The following is a 22,381-nucleotide window of genomic DNA, read 5'->3' on the forward strand; positions in this document are numbered from 1 at the left end:
CACTTATATCCTATATTTCTGGGATTCCCTAGAAATGTTTATTTGTGTTTGGTTTGGAATACCGATCTAGCGCAGCACCAACTAGTTGCTAACTCAGTCGGTAATGCAGGTTTGAGCAAATTACAGAATTTATCGGTGCGATCGATGGTAATTCGAGTCTGTTGTCGATAAGGAGTGGAAGATTTATAACGGCTTACGATAAGGTAGCTTAGTGTGGGTGATGAACCGGAAATGTCGCCGAGAAATAATTTACAACCGTACCAGTGAACCGTAGGTCAGGTGATTAATGACGGTAGCGATAAAAAAATGAATTTGATTTTTGATGTTGATTTCTCGTACATTTTTTTTAAAATATAATAAATAAAAATGAATTTCATAAGACTTTTGATGCCTAAAAGTACTGTAATTCAATAAGTACATGATAAGATAATTATATATTTAGTACAATTTTCCTCCACCATATTCATTCACAAGTAACAATAAATAATTTTTTAACATTTTATATATTTATACACAACATTATACGCACCGATAATTATGTGCAAATCAATCAAAATTTCGTTACGTATATTTCGTTATTAACAATTGAAGGAACAAACCACTGGATTCTCTGATATCAATTTCAATCGCTTAACGAACGATTTAACAGAATATTTCAATCACTTCCCACATAATTTATTAAAATACACCAGCAGACCGAGTGTAAACCATCAGAATTTCGTTTAATTCGTTTGAACAATTGTATCAAAGTGTACCCTCAGGTTTCCTGTATCTTCTATCTCGAATGATTAATCCATAATAATCGGAGTCTGATAAGTGGTATTACAGATATTAATAAAAAAAGAGATGAAAAATTCAATGAAAATTTCATTCAAAAACTAAAAGATTAGAGTTGTTCGTCGTCCATGTTATATGAGTATGTCTGCGGTGTTTCCTAAAAATCAATTTTTCAATTTAGACAGAGATTTTGCACAGAGAATTTCATGTCGACGAGATGGAGACTTGAGGATATTTCCAAGGGGGGTCGTAGGGCTATGAGACGCGGATTTGGGGATATTTTGGAGGGGCGTCCTAACCTACGAGGCGTGGATCTAGGGATATTTCCGAAGGGCATTCTAACCTACGAGACGTAAATCTAGGGATATTTCCAAGGGGGCGTCCTAAGGGATGCATCTAGTAATATTTCAAAATGGCGTCCTAACCTACGAGGCGTGGATCTAGGGATAATTCCGAAGGGCATCCTAACCTACAAGACGTAAATCTAGGGATATTTCCGAAGGGCATCCTAACCTACGAGACGTAAATCTAGGGATATTTCCAAAGGGGGCGTCCTAAGGGATGTATCTAGTAATATTTCAAAAGGGCATCCTAACCTACGAGACGTAAATCTAGGGATATTTCCGAAGGGCATCCTAACCTACAAGACATAAATCTAGGGATATTTCCAAGGGGGGCGTCCTAAGGGATGTATCTAGTAATATTTCAAAAGGGCATCCTAACCTACGAGACGTAAATCTAGGGATATTTCCGAAGGGCATCCTAACCTACGAGACGTAAATCTAGGGATATTTCCAAGGGGGGCGTCCTAAGGGATGCATCTAGTAATATTTCAAAAGGGCGTCCTAACCTACAAGACGTAGATCTAGGAATATTTTTAAGGAGGAATCCTAACTTACGAAACCGGGATCTAACAAAGTAAAGTCATACAACTTACTATTTCCAAGACCGGGCGGCACTTCTGTAGACGGTTCCTTTGCTGTCCATCTCGGCACTCTCTCTTGGTTGTCATCAGAATACTTAAAAATCCTATTCTTATACAGTACATAAAGTAAATAATTATGCACCTAATTTTCTCATAATAATTTTATCCAAACAATTGATACATTAACAGAAACTGTTTACCATGTATCATTTGTTCGTCTAAAGTTATTACAAAACGAAGTAAATTTGTATAAAGTTATTACGAAATTGCTTACGTGGTGTAAAAGTTTGGTTTCTGTCAGGGAAATCGATACTGATCGCTATCGCCACCATGGCTATCAACAGCAACAAGTGTCCAAAGATGTGTGCCATTGTTACCAGCGGTAATGGTGGTCGAATTAAATTAGAATCTCTTCGCTGGCCTCGGTACCTCGTGATGCACTGAGCGACGAACTTATCGAACTGCGGGAATTACTCAAAGGAATCATCAATTAGTAATTTATTCACGGCACGAAACTGGTCAGACAGGTTTCGTTATTGTTTAAGGAAAAGATTTTCCACATTTTTAGGATTCAGCAGGCACGTGCAACGTAATAAGCAAGTTTCATTTATTCACGTTTGAACCACATTTTATCATTGTATCGATTTGGACGCTATTGACCCGACTTCATCGATCAAAAAAAATATCAGTTTGAAATTGTCTTTGATATTGCGCAGTCGTTGGTAATGGCAATTCGAGACTATTTCCAAGGTGAATTCTGCATCTTGCTCACCTTTCACAAGGCGAACGTTCGTCGCGTTAAGTCGTCGTTATTTTTCATTAATTTTCACCCCGGTAATTTTTCCTTCCCTCTCATTTCCCGGCGCCACGGCAAGGAGTAGAGTGGCAAAAAGTTCCCTTTCATTCCTGGAAAATTTTACGCCACCATTCGCGTGCTTCCACTTTGCCCGACGAGCGGATGCTTCGGCAAATTATTGCTCTGCCTCGCAGTTGCTTTGAAAACCACGACTGGAAATATCGAATTTCAGCTCTGGTGAAAAGAAAAATTCGTATAGTTTGATCCGTGTGTTTGATTCGACAAGTCTGCTCGTGGGACACGCAATATTGTTAGTTGGAATTTCAAACGCGTTCAGTATTCAATGTACAATTTCATGGCACAAAGGTATTTCCTAATGGTATTTATACTGTGCCCACTTGAAGCTAAAAAATGCAGAAAATTTTACCCATAATAATAATATTGGAGGTGAAAAACTTAAATTCCACTCGAGATAAAAGGAACTGAGTCCAAGTACCGTGCGTCGCCGACCTTCCGGACAGATTCGTGGTATCTATAGGGGAGCATCTAACACTGTATATTTCACGATAAAAGTATCAGAAAAAGACATTTATATAACCTCGATATCAAACTTGAAATTTCTAGAAAATTGCTATGTAAACTGTTTATTGATATTCTTGATGTAAAGTGGCCGGTTTTCAATCATAGCGAACAATGGATCAGGATGAAGCTACAGCTAATGGAAACACAATACTACGTTCGTTTGATGAATTTCAATAAAAAACGAAAATAAAACCTCTCGGTTAGAAAGAAATGCTAGTGAATAAAACCGATCGTTTGATTGCATTTCATATACCGGTTTATGTTACTTATTCATTATACATTTAGCTAAACATAAAAAAAAAAAATGAAAATTTTCATTCAATATTTCATTCTTCGATGATCGTTGAATGTTTCGAATAAAATGGTTGATTTAGTTTTATTGCGTTCCCCGCCACATTAGTTATCGATATTTTCTGCATCGATTCTCTTCACGATACAGTAGCTTCAATGTTGAAATTTCACGAGTAAAGGAACATTATGGCGTTTTGTATATTAAACTTCATTGTTGCAAAATGAAATATGATACGAAAAACACTATTCGATTGAGCTTCTGACAAATCAGGCAAAAAAATCTGAATAAAGATTGTGCATAAATTTCTTCTGAAATCCTTCAGACATATTTTATCCAACGTCTTAAGATAAGAAATGAGATGAATCTCTGCTCCCATTACCCTTTCAGTCATCTTTGCCCTGAAACTACAGTTCAATTCGTGGCATAAACATTGGACGACCATTAATCTGCACCAAAAACTTCGTGCATGTATAAATGATCAGCGTGGATCGTCTCACGCATCGTTGATCCCGAAGAAAACACGTATCAATTTCCCTGTAATGAAATCTAAGCGCGAAAGGCATGCGCGCTGAGCGAACTGGCGGTCGGACGCCAGACAGTAGACACAAGTTTCAACCCTCAGTCTGGCGCCGCGTGCGAGCGCGAAACGATCACGGCGCGTTCTGTGTCCGAGATCTCGATCGAGTCACGTTTCATCCCCCTTCCTCCCGCTTAATTCCCGCGTCCGTCTAGAACGATGAACCGCGAGACGATCCAGGTCCGCTACTCGAAATCCGATGATGCCACTTGAAACTCCCGAAACAGGAGCCACGCGACACAGCGACATTAGTAAACAAACGCAGGACATACATAAATTACGATGAACAGTTCGGGTAGGGATCAGTGGACATCCGGCACGTCGTCGTACCGAGTGCGTTTATCCGCGGGATCGCTGCAGGTGGACACCTGCGATCGACGCGACCGTTAAGATGTGACGGACAGACGAAAAGTTTGCTGAACGACGGCAAACGGGTATCAGAGTGAAATGCAGCGAGATCTAGCCCGGGCCTGGCTTCCGACATCATGACGTAAACTGGTACCCAGAAATCCCCCACAGCTTGTTGCCCTTGATGGCTGCGAAGAACGATCCAAGATGAGTGTCCCGTGCCATTGGTACGTGCTCGTTTTGGTCACGTGGTCGCCGGTGTTGGCTGACTTCGCTGACCAGGAGGCGCAGATCGAGAGGCCTAAGGAACTGTTACGTCACCAGCAGAATCACCTACCCTCGTTCATCGAGCGTAGGCTGGTCGACAGACCGGAGATGCAAGAGGCTACCGAGCTTTCTGTACACCTGGACGATCGATTACCCGATGAAAACCAATCGGAAAACCAGCCGTCTCGTCGAGGCATACTGGAAACCAGTATCGAGAGACCGATCACGCAGATCAGGCACAGTCGTTCCCGGAGCCACTTCGCTAGACAGGCTAAACTGGACGAGCCCGACTCTGAGGGGACGAACAAGGATGATCCGTTAGAGAAAGGGGGTGTTGTCAGATCGGACAGGTCCGAAGGTCTGGTCATTCTGGCGAAGGACCTCAGATCGTCCGGCACTATCGATGAACGATCCACGGTGGACCTGGACAAATTGCTCACCAGGTTGTCCGAGGCAGCTAAGGAGGGCAAGTCCCGGAACACTCCGGTACGCCACAAAGGCGACGCCTTCAAGAAACTTAAGAAGGTGATCGCTAGGAACAGGTCCCGAGTATTGGGGAACAAAACCGCGGGAAATATGACGGACGTATACGGTCACATCGTCCATGGTGCACCTGACAGGAACGAGCTGGACGACGTGGAAATAGCCATCATCGAGGACTACGACCTATACGGCGATAACGACAGTGGCAGGAATAACTCGGAACGAGAGGATTACGAAGACTATGGGGGCAAGGGTGATCAGGATAGGCCTAGCAAAGAGCCTGTCCACGTGGACATCGTCACCAGGTTCCTTCGGATCATCGAGAACCAACATCTTCTGGGTGAAAATTGCACCGCTGGGACGGATCTTAATTTGGGGGAGGGTATCGTCGACCAGTACGCCCAGGAGAGGTTCAAACTCGAAGCGAATCTCGCGGTGAACAGGGCAAACATGCTGACTAGACTGTGGAAGTATGCGCCGGAAGTGATGCTTTCCTCGGAGTACCTGCTGCATGCCAGTATTTTGTCAATGGTCGAATTTGACGAAGACATCTTCGCTGCTGGGAATTGTTACGATAAATTGCAGTACAGGGATCATTGGCTCTATTGTCCCTTCGCCCATCGGCTGCAGGACCAGGATGGGATCCTGGTGAAGGATCTGGCGATCGAGTATAAGTACCTGACCAACAGCAGCGAGTGGTTCTATATTGCTAGGAAGAATGCTGAAAGAGTGATAGCGAATAATGATCAATTCAGTCGGGGTACGTGATATTTTTATTATTTACCGTTGCGTTGGATTAGGTCACTTAAGAATTTCATAACTAATAAGTCGACGTATCTCGGTATGCATACTGTAAACGAGCTTACACAATTTTAAAACTCTTTAGTTCTTAGGAAAGAATCGGATTTTTGAAACTTAACAATGTTTCAACGAATTAATCTAAAAGGTATTCTGATGAATCGGATCTCTTTATGATGTCTTTAAATCCGCTAAAGGTTTCAGACTTAAGCCCACGTCGAGCAGTAAAGAGATGTGACTATTTCATCCCCTTAATATCCAAGGGGGCACCTCGTGTCTTATGGTTTTACGTTTAATTTTCAATTCAACAGAGTAATCTGCGTAATCTCTTATCCGTCAAAGGATTGAAAATTGGAAAGTTCACGTTAATTTGAAGTTCTCATGTTCCGCTGACCTCTTAGAAAAGAACTGAATTTCTTCGGCAGGATATTTTCAAACGAACGAATTATACGTTTTAATTATTCATGTTCTTCCTATTAGGTTCGAGCTCTACAAACGAAACGTTTAGTTTCTGCATTTCCGAGAAAGGATGTGTAAACAGTCCACCGGAATTGTGGAAGTAAATATTTAACAAGTTCTTGAACCTTCAATAATTATTGAAGAACTAAAGACCTCTGTTGCGGGAAAATATGGCGAAAGGGTTCTACTTTCGTCTACTTTTAGTACTCGACAAACAGCCATCATTTCCAATATCCCCTGCTCTTCGTAGAATTTTTCTGCCACGTTTTCTGACAGTTCGTTAATTAGTTTCAATAGTGTTGATAGTTTTATTATTAATGGAAATTAATTGTTGTTTTCGTAAAAAGAAGTTATTCCATGAATGTCGATGAGTTCGTTCGGTTTTTAGCCACTTAATTTCGCGCCTAGGAAGTTCTCACCTGTCGCGGATATTGGAAACGTCTGTCTTCTAACCCTCCTTCCCTTTCGAGTGAAGAGTCGACCCAGATTTTAATGGAAGAGGCCAACCCCTCAGATTACTTCCGCTTCCCGTATGGAACGCTACATTGTCCGTCGAAATTGAATGATCGAACGGCAGGAAAGAGAAATACAGAATCGTTTGGTGCTGGACAGCCACGATTTCCTTTCCCGATTGATCAGGAAATTTTCAACGAACTTTCTTTCAACACTTCTTTATGCCCATGATTTCTATCGCACGAATTGATCGCGATATTTTAATTAAATTATGTTTTCTTGTGGGAAAATTGAAACTCGTTTATTGTAAGTTCAACCACCGTTACAATTATTTCGTGTAATCGGATTGGTAGCCGGATTAATTTTTTCAGAATTATGGTAATATGAGAATAATACTTATTTGCGTTAAATAATTGTATCACATTAGTTGTTCATATAATTGGGTATCAGATATCGAGGTTCAAGTATCGGGTATCAGACACAGGGTTTCAAGTATCTGGTATGAGGTGTCGGGATACCGTGTTGCAAGTATCAGATATCAGATATCGGGTGACTGATACTGGGTTCCAAGTATCACATATCAAGTATTAGGCATGAGGTGTCAAATATCGAGTGTTGTATACCGGGTTCCAAGTATCAGATATCAGATATCGGGTTTCAAGTATCAGATATCAGATATCGGGTGACTGATACTGGGTTCCAAGTATCAGATATCAGATATCGGGCAACTGATACTGGGTTCCAAGTATCACATATCAAGTATTAGGCATGAGGTGTCAAATATCGACAGTTGTATACCGTGTTGCAAGTATCAGATATAAGATATCAGATATCGGGTGACTGATACTGGGTTCCAAGTATCACATATCAAGTATTAGGCATGAGGTGTCAAATATCGAGTGTTGTATACCGGGTTCCAAGTATCAGATATCAGATATCGGGTTTCAAGTATCAGATATCAGATATCGGGTGACTGATACTGGGTTCCAAGTATCAGATATCAGATATCGGGCAACTGATACTGGGTTCCAAGTATCACATATCAAGTATTAGGCATGAGGTGTCAAATATCGACAGTTGTATACCGGGTTCCAAGTATCAGATATCAGATATCAGATATCGGGTGACTGATACTGGGTTCCAAGTATCACATATCAAGTATTAGGCATGAGGTGTCAAATATCGAGAGTTGTATACCAGGTTCCAAGTATCAGATATCAGATATCGGGTTTCAAGTATCAGATATCAAGTATTAGGCATGGGGTGTCAAATATCGAGAGTTGTATACCGGGTTCCAAGTTTCAGATATCGGGTGACTGACACTGGGTTCCAAGTATTAGATATCAAGTATTAGGCATGAGGTGTCAAATATCGAGAGTTGTATACCGGGTTCCAAGTATCAGATATCAGATATCGGGTGACTGATACTGGGTGTCAAGTATCAGATATCAGATATCGGGTGACTGATACTGGGTTCCAAGTATCAGATATCAAGTATTAGGCATGAGGTGTCAAATATCGAGAGTTGTATACCGGGTTCCAAGTATCAGATATCAGATATCAGATATCGGGTTTCAAGTATCACATATCAGATGTCAACCAAAATAACATAGCCAACCAGAGGAATATTAAAAAACTACATAAATCTATCTACTCGCACCAAGAAATGATTTAAATAGTGCAGTTTATTGGTCGCGTATTTCAAACGTCACGATGCTTCGCAAAATCGCGGGGCAAAGAGTTAAGTTATTTACTCGAGCAACATTTCGTGTTCATCGTCTGGCTTCCTCGTTTCCGGATCGATTCTCATCCTCCGAACTTCTTGAATAATTCACGAAAAAAATGTTCCGCATGGCTGTCGCGTGCTCACTGCCGTTTCAAGATGCACTTAACATATTTGTAACCGGATCGCGTTGCTCATTCGTCGGGTAGAAAGTAGCAGAACGTCGTGGCATGAAAAGGGAAACCTTGTACCGAGGAAATGGAACTCATTTTGTAGACCAAAATCTATATACAGACTTTGTTATTTCCTTGATACCATCAGTCGTCTGATGATACTTCAAGTTAGAAAAATATAACAATTTTTTTATTTTGTAATAAATAATTCAAAAGAGCATTGATAACTATAGAGAATCACACATAGTCGCTATTATTAAATATATAAATGAACAAACCAGAAAATCCCTTTATTCTAAAGAGAAACAAATTTTAACTGGGTTTTGATTCCAAGAAATTTGGGATCAGTTTGTAATATGTCGAGTACGAGCCTGATGATATAGTTGACCCGACTTCGTGAAATTGGGGCAGGAAGTCGAGACGGGGAGGTTACTTTGAAGTTTTGGGTTCAAAGAAGCGGTTACTATGATGAAACTAAGAGACCATATACTTGGTTACAGTTGGCTGGATTCTTGGATGTCGAAAAGATCTTCTTGTGTAATGTTGTGGAAGATGATTTGTTACCGAGATGATGAAGCAGATGATGTTCAGATTGATTACTAATTAAGCATTGTTCTCCATTACGCCGTGTTTTGTTGAAGTGGTAATGGAGTGAAGTTCGTTGCTCAATTAACTAACCAGACTTTGGATAACGCTTATTCGTTCATAATTTCGATTTTCAATAAATTTAGGGCATGGGAAAATTGTTTTTATTTTATTATTTCCATAAAGTAAATATTTCCAGTTTATTTGCATGTCCTTATTTATTAACAATATTATGAATAAATTCCAAAACATTTGTGTCATTATTTATTCAACAAACGGGATAACAAAGCAGTTCAATTAATTTCCCGATAATTTGTTAAATAAAGTAGATGACTGACCAACCGCTAATGGCTTCGTTATGTTTCCGTCCTTTTCACCTCCAAAGTGTAGCCTGACGTTCAACAATTGTATCAAACATCGCTTGTTTGCGATCGCATCGTGCCATCAGTTTTCTGGATCTTTTATCTCGAACAATTCGTTTACGATAACGCGGTGCAATCATTTGTGCCGTGAATAAAGAGGTGCAAAATTCAGCGGAAAATTTAGGAAACGGAAATCTAGAACTCATTGCCATCCATGTCGCTTGAGGATGAATTCTGAAAAGCAATTTTTCAATTTGTAAATTTCATTGAGTATCGGATATCAGGTATCGAGTTTCAAGTATCAGGTATCAAGATATAGAGATTCAAGTATCGGATATCAGGTATCGAGTTTCAAGTATCAAGTATCAGATATCGAATTCCAAGTATCTAGTATCAAGATATCGAGTTTCAAGTATCGGTCACGGGTTTTCAAGTATCGGATATCAGGTATCGAGTTTCAAGTATCAAGTATCAGATATCTAATTTCAGATATCGGGTACCAGGTATCGAATTCCAAGTATCTAGTATCAAGATATCGAGTTTCAAGTATCGGTCACGGGTTTTCAAGTATCAGATATCAGGTATCGAGTTTCAAGTATCAAATATCAGATATCGGGTACCAGGTATCGAATTCCAAGTATCTAGTATCAAGATATCGAGTTTCAAGTATCGGTCACGGGTTTTCAAGTATCATATATCAGGTATTGGGTACCAAGTATCAGATATCAGATATCGAATACCGAGCACCAGGTATCAGGAATCAAATTTCAACTATCGCTCGTTGGATACTGGGTTTCAAGTGCCAGCCGAAGACACTAGCTCAAGGTCAACCAAACTAATGGGGGGAGGTGGCAAAGACGCTACCGAATCGATGAGACGTGAACTTAGGGATATTTTCACGAGGTCAACCGAACCAACTACATGAGAACTTGCAATATTCTCCAACCATTGGCTGAACCAACTACACCTGGATTTACGACTGTTTCCAAGCGGGCGACCGAACCGATAAGACGAGAACTTTGCGAATACGTAAAACCGACAAGATGGAATACTCGGAGCAAGTACCTTAATTACTTCCCACACCTATATCATCAGTTTCACCAAGGATCCTATCAGTTGGCCACCGATGCCATTTGGAGATACAGCCCTAACTTTTCTTCTACACGTGATAGAAATATGATCTACTTAACAATTGCCACAGTTTTTTTATTGAATGTCTCTATACGTCCATCAAAAGCCCCCAAAGAAGGACGGTTACACTCACTATTTTCACGATCGGTCGGCACATATGCTTGTGATCTCTTGCCTGCCCTTTTGGACAATCTCGTTCCAGGTTTACGAAGATGCTCTCTTCGACAATGCCAGTCTCGTTGTCTAAAGGATCAACACAGATCACAATCGCCGCTATAACCGCCAGTAGCAACAAGTGTCCAAAGATGTGTCTCATTGTTTCTTCCGGGAATTAGAATCCGTTGCAACCTGTTTCTTCCAGCTGACTGTAGGATACAGCTGTCGAAGAGATATATTAATTTATAGTGTAGGAAGGAGACTGGAAAGACTGGTTCTGTATTGTTCAAGGTGAACGAGTGATTTTTTAACAGCAAACTAAGATTACACGTAGTATTTTTACAACGAATCGATTAATATAATTGTTGATGAATTTTGCGACGTTTGTTCGGGAGATAATAGACCGTTGGGAGCAAGGCAGCATTTGATGCTAATTAAAGTGTAATTTTGTACGTAAGTAAAAAAAACGTTATCGAGAATAATTATACCGATATATCGCAACTGCTATTTCGCAATAATTTGATGTTATTAAATCGTTTGAAAATTGGCAAGAACGTAATATATTGTATAATCATCGACACGTGGCTATTGATGAGCACAAATGGTAAACCGAGAATTTATCGATGATATTCCCAACGAATAACAAAGGCCACCTAGGAATATAATGGAAAATGTATTCCAACGCAGTCACGACCACTTGAATTCGTAATATTGCCGCTGATGGCCGGATCGTAACTGTCCTTTTGCAGCCAGCACCATTGGCAAAAAGTGCGCAGCAACACGCTAATTGCATTCTCGATTGCCGGTTTAATTACCCTCCTTATCATCGACCCATTGCGTCGATACGTGGTATCGCATATCACAGTGAACAAAAATGCCCATCGGTTGCCTCGAACAAAATTTCGCGAGATCGTAAAATTTCGAATTTCGTGCACGTACGTGTCGTCGAATGATATCAAAGAATATCATCGTTTCATTTTGAAAATAAATAATGAAATCGTTGTATGGCGTAGTTTTTAGTTTTAGGTTAGGTTTCATCCGATTTGCAGAAAATTTTAATCAACCCACAAGTTCGCAGTATCATCGGGGTAAATGTTTGTATTGCTGTTTTCTTTACTGGCTGCGAGGTTTAATGGGAACACGTCAGATGTACGATAGAAATAACATTCATCCAGATATTGTTTGTTTTCCTAACCAAAACTAACCTAACAATTAGGTCGGTAATGTTATTTGTGTCGTTGCCTGAGATAAATGAAATTCTCCCTAGTTTTTTAAACGAAAAGGCATCGAAAAATATTTTTTTCAGTTCAGTTATTTATCAAAGAGCAGCCTAAAGTTAGGTTAGGTTAGGTTACTAACCAAAACTAACCTAACAATTAGGTCGGTAATGTTATTTGTGTCGTTGCCTGAGATAAATGAAATTCTCCCTAGTTTTTTAAACGAAAAGGCATCGAAAAATATTTTTTTCGGTTCAGTTATTTATCAAAGAGCAGCCTAAAATTAGGTTAGGTTAGGTTACTAACCAAAACTAACCTAACAATTAGGTCGGTAATGTTATTTGTGTCGTTGCCTGAGATAAATGAAATTCTCCCTAGTTTTTTAAACGAAAAGGCATCGAAAAATATTTTTTTCGGTTCAGTTATTCATCAAAGAGCAGCCTAAAGTTAGGTTAGGTTAGGTTACTAACCAAAACTAACCTAACAATTAGGTCGGTAATGTTATTTGTGTCGTTGCCTGAGATAAATGAAATTCTCCCTAGTTTTTATACGAAAAGCCATCAAAAATATTTTTTTCAGTTCAGTTATTTATCAAAGAGCAGCCTAAAGTTAGGTTAAGTTAGGTTACTAACCAAAACTAACCTAACAATTAGGTCGGTAATGTTATTTGTGTCGTTGCCTGAGATAAATGAAATTCTCCCTAGTTTTTTAAACGAAAAGCCATCGAAAAATATTTTTTTCGGTTCAGTTATTTATCAAAGAGCAGCCTAAAGTTAGGTTAGGTTAGGTTATTAATGAAGATCGAACGAATTTTGAGAACGGTTTAATATCTGTTTGTCAGTTCTTCTTTCTGACTCCTCAATCGCGCTTGGGAAGTCATCCGTTTGGGCACAGCATGAAATTTTCAAATCCCCTCAACGGGTGATGAATGACCCTGATTGCAAGGGCGCATCGCCCATTCAACGTCTTCAGCCAATGAACCGCGTCTCGACGACTTTTCACGAAGCTCGGGCTTGCAAAACGATGACGCTCGTTCCGGTTTCCCGGCAGGATCAATGCCGTGCAATCGTCGGTAAACCGAGGACAATTTATCACGTCCTGAGTGAACATTACTCGTCCTCGGTGAAAGCTTTAACCTCCCGCAGGACTCGTACACCATCGTCGGGGCATTATTTATTTTAAATGTCCTGCCGTTTAAACTGTTACTTATTGCGGGCACTTTTCAACCATCGCCATCTTTATTAGTCGGCTCCCTGCAGGCTCGAAAAGCTGTTGGTTCTGGAATAACATCCTATCATGTGACCGATACTAACGTAGGAGACGTAGCGTATCATAAGTAACCGATGAGGTATGGGGTTGTTTTGTTAGTTTACGTACACTCTTCGCAGAGTTCGAGATTCGGTCCATGAGTATTTCATGAGCAGTTTCTTAAGTCAGCAGGGTCGTAAACCATAGTACTTTGCAGTCCGGAGATGGTGGCGACCCTGTGTTGCCTACAGTATCGTTTTCCCTAAGAGATATGTCAGGACATGTTGGCTCCTCAAGAATACTGGGCGCTGGGGAAGTTCTGTGATGTGTTTGCAAGAGTTACAGCAACCTTCCCTATAGGTTCGAAGTAGGGCAGCATATGATTTCCAAGGAAGATATGCGAATCTTAGGGGATTATATAGTCTATGTGGGCAGTAATTAGGATTACTATAAAAGTATATAAGCATGTTTAGTCCATGGACCTTGTGGGACACACAGGCAGCTAGTAGGTAATCCAGGGAGATGTACCTCCTATGGGCAGTAGTCAAGTGGGACCTCACTTGCTGCCTTCTTGTGTATCTAAATCTGATTGCTAGCATTTACTATGAAATTTAAGAGTAGGCCATAAGGTATATAAGCATATTTGGACTGAGGACCCTATAGGACCTGCAGTTAGTAAGTAACTCAGGAGGGCATAAGGTACCCTGTATGGGCAGTAGTCTGTTAGGACCCTATTTACTGCTTTCTTATCTATCCAAACGTGTTGGCTAGCATTTATTATCAAATTTAAACGTAGACCACAAGTACCCCATAAGTATGTTTGGACTGGAGACCCTATAGGACCTGCAAGTAGGGTGAGGCAACAGGATAGGGTCCTTCCTATGGACATTAGTGAAGTTGATATTTAAAATACAAAGGGCTAAACCTTTTTCTATACTTTTTTTTTAGTTTATGTCTTTGTGAACATTAACCTATTCTTCTGTTTAGACTACATCAACTATAACTTTAGGTTCTCTATGGCAATAAACGATAATAACCCTGTGTTTTTCTTTTTTACTCGTCGATTATCCGATCAGATAATGCACAATTATGTTCAGCGATGATTTTTCCTAATTACGTGGTACTGGAGAACAGTTTTAGGGATAATTAGCAAACGTAGCGCAACAGTTCGCCAGATAATTGAATTCTCCGCTTTAACAACGTGTTCTCCACTTTGGCGGAAACACGATATATATCGGGAACCGAATCGGCTGACGTTAGCATGCTATACTTAGACCCCCAATAATTAACGAAATTGATTTCCTTGACACGTTAATGAGCCGAAGAAAGTGGATATTTACTTTGAAGGTTGTTAGGCCTTCGCGGTCGGAGCTTGAAAACGTGACTCATTAAATGTCAGCGGTCTATTTATAGTGAAACGTTCGTTTTATCTTCTCGATGGTTCATCGAAAAATCGCGATAACGTTTGAAGCTCGATCGTCTTCGTTTCCCTATTGTGCGAGTTAAACGATCTAACTCTTCAAGGGGGTAGCTCCATTTAAACACCCTTTTTTAACGCGATTATATATCTTATTATTAATGAAACATTCTTTTACACTTCTGTTAGCACTTTGCAAAATGTTTAACGGATAATTTGCATGAAAGTTTGCTAATTAAAAATTCATCGGTGTTAATACAAAAATTCCCCTCGTTAAACTTTTTACGCGAGCTTCTTGAAATTTTTTCTCAACTATATCCACTAGAGTTGAGGAGATAAAAAAGAAAAAGATATCAAGGTAATCAGGGTGATCGTAAAAAAGGTACTTATCGACGAATAAATTCCCCTAGCAAGTTCCGCCATTAATTTGCCGATCGAACTCTATCATCTGTTGAGGTTTTTCTTGCCTCTCGCGGGTTTTCCCCATTTTATAGGAAATTTGTAGGCTCCTGCTACGATTAATGAGCTGTTTAGTAACTTTTTTTTATGAAATTGGTACGAAAATCTTAGGGAATTTCGATTTAACGATGTCTACTTTACAATTTAGGTTTAATTTATTGTAATTGCTTGGATGAAAAATGTACTATTTATTTTTGCTTTAAATTATTAAGTTAGTCGCTAAGGTTTAACCTAACCTTGTTCGACCCACCTAAAATGATCACTCTGTGTAGTTAAGGTTAGGTAAACCTAACCTAAATTATCATTGATCGAATACTTTAAGACCCCATTCACAGTGGGACGAATCCAATTGTAAATATATCGATTCTTCAAACTATTTTAAAAACACGAAGGGGTGAGATGAAGAATTATTTTTAAATTGTACGATTTTTATTGCCGGTGCTAGAATAAATCACCATAATGGAACAAGGAGGGATGTACAGGGAAATAATCGTGCTTACCGCTTGAATAACATTTCCGAGGGGATGAAACGTAAGTTTCAGGGGTTTTGGGGATTACGCTTGATCGTAGCGCTGGTTTTCAGGTAGAACCTCCCCTAAATGGGAACAGATGGGGCGTTTTTTCCTTGGTGATGAATGCGTTTCAATGAAATCGAAGGAAAATGCGACGAAAGTGTAATCAACGCGAGGGCAAATAAAACTTCGGTCTATTTACAGAAAATTGTCACAACAATTGTTAATTCGATTAATTAAAAATAGATTAAGACAAAGAGAAAAGACTTTTAGAATCGTCCCTTCAGAAAAATCTCGGGGATATAGCTAAACCGGACATTGAGCATAAAATGAACATTTTAATTACGAAGAAAAAAGGGTTGAATTTTCTTTCAAGAGGGTCAAAGCAGTCACTTAGCGGTCGAGGGATTAATCAGGTTTTCTTGTCCGAGCTATTAAACGCACTTGCACCGGTCATGGCTGTTTTTCATTGTCCCTGTCCTTTTAAACCAGATTACTGTCACATAATCGTCGTTCTTTTGTTGTTCCATCTTAACCAAACACTGTGTACCTTAATTCCAATGTCGCCTTAACGAAGAAAACTTCTCTGTTGGTTGATAGACCGCCATTTTGAACCGCACAATTCTACAGAATTGTCCACTTCATTTTAACCAGGAGGACATCATATATTTAAATTTTTCAAATCAAAAAACCCTGAAGAATCGTCAGAGGCAGCCCATTGTACGTCCTCAACCCTCGACGTTCCGACCCCATCGACCAACCCCTTCTGTTCCCCCCTCCTTTCCTTCACACCATAACCCCTCGGCGGTTTCGCGTTGTTAGGCGCGATTATTGGCCGCTATGTTTGCAGAGGGGACATAAGTTATTGCCTCGCCAAACCAATGGGGCTTCCCACCTCCGAGCCTGACCGTAGACAGAAGCCGAACGACTGGGAGCAACTCTGCTAAAGCCTCTTCCCAGGGGAAAAGGTACACCCTGGTGTTTCTATCGACGGTGATTAATCGGGCATCTTCTTTAACTGGGGTAGCTTTTCCTTTCGGAATAGCGAAAACCAGAAAACAAAGAACCGAAGACGGAGCCGCTAAGATCGTGGGCGATAAGGTCCGTCCTAGTGATAGGGCTTTTATTTTCCCCGGCTTATGCTCGTTTCTTGCACACCGTTCGCTTTGTACTCGGTTATTTATCTTGTCGAAGATTGTAACGGTCGGTTTCTGTTGAAAGGAGCTGCTTATTCCCACTGAAACCGTGTGGGGGAGATCGAACATGATGGAGGAGGACATGAGGCCTCTGTTATTTTCCTAAAACTTTCTTATTGTTATTATGGGTCCATATTGCCATACAAGATGGTATATTCATGATCATTATTAAGGGTAATAAAAATAAGAAATAAATCATGGTTCCACATGTGGGATACATATGACTGGGTCATCCTACTGTAAGCCTCTGATGTTCCTTGTCTTGAAATTAATCTGCTATCACTGCTAGTATCATTACTAACCTAAATTACTATATAAAAAATGGTTGGGTCACGATTCAACAAATTTGCTACATCTAACTTTTGAGTCCTGACCTAGTTAGCACATGAATTACGGCCAAATGTCCCACGCTATAAGCAGGCTGACCCAATTAGAGTCCTGCAAAGCCAGTCAGACATTCCAAGTGAAATATCTTACGATTCAGCTGCGAAATAGAGTTCACCTCTTCATAAAGAAGCAGAGGAAAGGTTAGTAACTGAAGCGTCAATGAGAGTCTGCCTTTACGTCCTCCTAGTCTACCTTTCAAACTCCCCTACCTCCGGTATGAAAAAAAAAAAAAGAACATCACCGTCGTTGGAACTGGCTGACGCCTGTTATTGTTCAACGTGGAACGACAGAAAAATGGCGGTGTCGCGTTGCTTTGTTGGGTGTGAAACGAGTAAGTTTTTAACGACCAGGAGGCCACCATTTTCCACGGCTTACAGGCGACGAGTTTACGTGTCAAGAACGCGTTTCATTCCTGACGTTTCGTCGTTGATTTTACGGGCAGAGCCCCGCAGACACTCCACAAATCCTCCGAGATCTTTCTTGACGAGAAAATAAAGGTCCTCCTTCGGTATTTTTTATGGTAAACGCCAGAAGATGTTGTCGAGGGGGATTCTCCCAGTTGTTTATGGGAACTGTGTTGTCGGTCCCTTAATTGTGATCGTCGTTTCAGTAGACACTGTTTGTTAGGCGCGAAATCAAACGAAATAATTATTTTTGTAAACGTATAATTGTTTGTTGCCCCTGCAGGGCCGGCGCCGGGGGGGGGGGCAATCGCCCGGGGCGCTAGATCTGTAGTGGGCGCCGCAGCCCGGTGTCCCTAGTTATTTCCGTTTAGATTAGTAAAGCTGCTATGTAGTTTAACAATTATTGCTAAAACCGGCCCTATGCCCCTGGGTTTGGGAATGCTCCTGATGCTCCCGTTTTATAATTTAACTTTTGTTATTGTTAAATTACCGGGGATTCTGATGGTGTTAAGTCCTCCATGTGCTTGGGTCGACCCGAGGCCATTTGTGACCCCGGTAGGGGTAGGCTCTTGAGTCTATGAAAATCAGCGAAGGACGAAGTCTATCCGTGGCCTCTAGGTCTCCGGCGAAACCGGTAAATATTTAGATCGCGCTCGAGGAAGAGATAACCCCTTGGCCTAAACACTCGGATCGTGCCAAATAGCGACCATATATTCATTCGTTCTTGTGCCTTCCTCGAGTCGATACACTGTCGGAACGCGAAATAAATAATTTGTCCAAACCGAATATACATTCACGTTTCAACAGTTCTTAGTGACACTGACTTAACACTTTAAGGCCCACTTTGGTAGGTCTATCTCAACTGTGAATCTTCCTGTATAATTCTTGGCCACAGCCAAGAGGTACACAAATCGGACGGCCAGAAAAGGTCAGTATAATCTGGTATAAAAATAAACACGGCCTTGCCGGTGATCGATGCTGTGCAGTATTGAACAATCGTCGAATCGATTGTTCGCATTCGTTGTTGGTAACTACTAACAGTGTTACAACGAGCATTGCTATAGACTCCAGTCGGTTAATGGCGTCCGTGACTTAGTTCTTTCTTCAATTGATTACCGGTTGAATTTCAGCTTCAGCAGCGATGGCTTCGAGGCAGTTCACCTATATTTCCTCGATTGGTTGTACTTCATTGTTGGTTAAAAAATTGACCCCTCAATCAGTCTCGTCGAACCTAACCTAATTCATATTTCTATCACCAAAATAGGTTATAATCATTCCGAGAACCTAACCTAATTCATATTTCTATCACCAAAATAGGTTATAATCATTCCGAGAACCTAACCTAATTAATATTTCTATCACCAAAATAGGTTATAATCTTTCCGAGAACCTAACTTAATTCATATTTCTATCACCAAAATAGGTTATAATCATTCCGAGAACCTAACCTAATTCATATTTCTATCACCAAAATAGGTTATAATCATTCCGAAGTTCTTCACGACTTTTGTATCACTCCGTAGTCCTCGGAAGTTTAATCACTTGGATCAATATTCGAATTCTAACCGCAGATTATTCCTTTGGGGTTGATCAGATCGATTCAGCCAGAAATATGTACCACAGATTCAGCTCGTGTCCTTTGAAATCCATTGAATATTTCAGGATCCAAGTCGACTTCTTTTTCACCGTCTAATGAATGCTTCAGTCCACGTTTAAAATACCGATCACCCTCTGTCGTAGAAGTTTCGATTCGTATTTGACTCGGTCCGCGGCCAAGAGAATCGTACATTTAATTAATTCCTGCTTACGTTTCGGGAGAGGGGTATCTGCGAATGAAAGCAGGGAGAGTCCGCACGAAACGAGGCTAACATTTCCAATCTCGCGACACGGACACGCCCGGGACAAATCCTGCTTAAGCTGGATACACACGCGACGCTAATATCGTTTCGTTATCGTCCAGGAAGTGACGTAGCGGAACGATATATACAGATTTCAGCTTGATTCAGCCAATATGCAACGGGACACGGTGCACATTCCGACGAACGTACATCGCAATGATCCGGTCGTGGTGAAATACCAGGACACCTTATTGAGATCCATGATTGGTCGACACTGATTTTCAGCTTTACGGTTGAAACGGCAAATCGATATTTATTTCTTCCTACGGTGTAGATTTTAGAGGTTACCAAGCTGAAATGATTTAAGATTTACGATTGAGTCTCTTTTTGTCATTAAGAATGTTAATTAAGGTATTTTGTTGAATTTTTAGGGCCAGCAGGAATGAAGGCTCCAAGAATCGATCTTGGGGAGAAAGTAAGAACTCCGGGTGAGGTTAGGTTAGTACTTTTATCGATATTTATTTCTTCCTACGGTGTAGAGTTTAGAGGTTACCAAGCTGAAATGATTTAGGAGTTTATGATCGAGTCTTTTTTGTCATTAAAAATGTTAATTAAGGTATTTCGTTGAATTTTTAGGGCCAGCAGGAATGAAGGCCCCAAGAATCGATCTTGGGGCGAAAGTAAGAACTCCGAGTGAGGTTAGGTTAGTACTTTTATCGATATTTATTCCTTCCTGCGGTGTAGATTTTAGAGGTTACCAAGCTGAAATGATTTAGGAGTTTATGATCGAGTCTTTTTTGTCATTAAGAATGTTAATTAAGGTATTTTGTTGGATTTTTAGGGCCAGCAGGAATGAAGGCCCCAAGAATCGATCTTGGGGACCTCAAGCGGAGAAAGTAAGAACTCCGGGTGAGGTTAGGTTGGTACTTTTATGTGATCAAATGATTCTAGATAGTGGAAAATATTGCACCATCGAATGTGTAATATATATATGAGATGCATTCGGTGAAAAATTCACTTCTCATACATTTCTTATCGTCTAGTAGCGTACTATAGCTCGAGACACTTAAGGGGGATCCTAGTTCGATGGGAATCTCGTTGTTCAGCAAAGGGTATCGGTAAAATTTCATTCGAAATTACGAATTCAATTCCGCGGATACGATTCCTCGTAAATTTCAAGAAATTCACTCATAACTTTCAATGGACTCGGTCTCAGCAGTGAGAAATCATTCGTTGATCTTTCTTAAATTGAATTTTCCTATCCGTTTCAAAGGAAAATGGATTTTATCAAAATCTTTGGTTATTTCTTGCTTAGCTTCTTAATTAATTTCAATTTAATTCCATATTTAATTGAAGATTCCGTATAAACTTTGAAATTCAATTATATCTTGATGAATTTTAAATGCCAGGTTCTATTTATCGAAGACTTAGTGCAAACTTGAAGGTAAATTGAAATTAATTTGAACTGAAAACAAAAGAAACTATTATAATTAGGTTTACATTAACTTCTCTGTCAGAATTTTTAGCTACACTTTAAATAAATTTACTATAGGAAGAAAATAAAAGTTTAATTAAATCTAGACTTAGGTTCTTAAAAAATCCGAATGATAATTAAATTTCAATCAGTCAAACCAAATTGAAGAAGATTAACTAAAAATTTGATTGTACCTAACAGAAAGAAGAAACCAAAGCGTGAATGAAAGCACTTCAAAGTTGGAAGCCAAAATTGGATTGCTGTCATTCATTTTGTGACATTTTTATCTCGATTTGTTTTCCTCTCTGCTGTTCGTCAAGCTTTTAAAATTTCCTGTACCTTGGCAAAATCGAAAATTTTGACCGATCCAAAAGAAGAAAAAAGTGTATATATCGAGGACGAAGATAAAGTTTGATTTATTGTTCCCGCCTTCCATAAACTTTTTAATCTCCGGCGTGCTACATCACCGAACGAGATAGTGCAATTCTATATATTGCTCTCGTTTCCCTGTTAAATTGCCAATATATTTTTGTGCCTTTTTGCGTTCAGTCAACAAACAAGGGACATTGTCCATCGGATTGATCCAATAACAGGTGTGAATCTAAAAATAAATCGAGTCTGGTGCAGTTCCAAAATAACAACACCACCGACAAATAGAAAGCGTACCAATTTTCATGTTAACCTTGTGCTTTCACTTTAACGCCTGAAACGTGTCACATTTTTTCCAATTTCGAGAAATAAAATATTAAAAAAATAAACGCAAAATTGGAATATATTGGCTTTTAAAAGAAACCTAGTACTTTTAGACCATATGGAAGTGTCCCGTCCAGTCGGTTCAGTTGGAACATTCACAGAACCGACTGGACGAAAAAGAAAATTGTCGCGCAACGTTACAATCGAAGGAAATGACGTCGTTTTTTCTCTCAGCCAGTTCAATAACCTTCTTATTTGTTCCGAGCTTCCGTTCCAGGGAGAAATCGTCTGGCTTTTATCGCGAGGAACGTTATTTGCTGCACCGATGTATCTTGACGTGATCTCGTCTCTCGTTTTACGCGACGATACCTTAACGTCGAACACGATTCTCGTTTTCCTTTCCTCGACTAACTGCGATCATTGCTATTTATTGCAGTTACTATTTTCCCGAGCTAGCAGCACGTTTTTCCGTGATTCCTCGTTATATTCGATCGAGAAGATAGATAGATGGCGCTGCTATCCCTCGGGTGTAAATTGGGTTAGGTAGCCGTTGGTTATTGCTGCCTGTTGGGTAATTTACTGCCCTGTTTCTTTGTTTTCGATTCGGTTTTTATTTCCTGCTGGAAACCTAGATCGTTTTTCGATGTTC

The 22,381-nt window shown here is 40.1% G+C and overlaps 1 protein-coding gene and 2 long non-coding RNA genes across 6 annotated transcripts in view; 1 reads left to right on the forward strand and 2 right to left on the reverse strand.

The window, feature by feature from the left end:
* Window positions 1-388: 388 nt before the first annotated feature.
* Window positions 389-2,164, reverse strand: LOC143305560 (uncharacterized). The gene is made up of 3 exons (XR_013062546.1): window positions 1,977-2,164; window positions 1,715-1,806; window positions 389-934 (listed from the first exon to the last, which is right to left on the reverse strand). It is a non-coding gene; the product is annotated as an uncharacterized LOC143305560 (long non-coding RNA).
* A 1,850-nt stretch (window positions 2,165-4,014) lies between these two features.
* The window catches only part of LOC117606766 (metabotropic glycine receptor), a 78,998-nt gene continuing 60,631 nt past the window's right edge, over window positions 4,015-22,381 (forward strand). The window contains exon 1 of one of the 3 annotated variants that reach the window (XR_004582051.2): window positions 4,015-5,807. Coding sequence is in view for 2 of the 3 variants with exons in the window: in XM_034329653.2 (XP_034185544.2) it covers window positions 4,505-5,807 (1,303 nt within the window). In the remaining variant the exon portion in view is untranslated. The remainder of the gene's footprint in view (window positions 5,808-22,381) is intronic. The other 2 variants (XM_034329653.2, XM_034329652.2) reach the window with 2 other exon arrangements.
* On the reverse strand, window positions 9,423-11,632 carry LOC143305514 (uncharacterized). Of its 2 annotated transcripts, XR_013062525.1 has the most exons (3): window positions 11,541-11,632; window positions 10,865-11,109; window positions 9,423-9,834 (listed from the first exon to the last, which is right to left on the reverse strand). It is a non-coding gene; the product is annotated as an uncharacterized LOC143305514 (long non-coding RNA). The 2 variants fall into 2 exon arrangements; XR_013062526.1 differs by lacking the exon at window positions 11,541-11,632 and having other exon boundaries at window positions 10,865-11,471.

This window comes from Osmia lignaria, chromosome 8 (genome assembly GCF_051020975.1).
Source record: "Osmia lignaria lignaria isolate PbOS001 chromosome 8, iyOsmLign1, whole genome shotgun sequence".
Classification (NCBI taxonomy): Eukaryota; Metazoa; Arthropoda; class Insecta; order Hymenoptera; family Megachilidae; genus Osmia; species Osmia lignaria.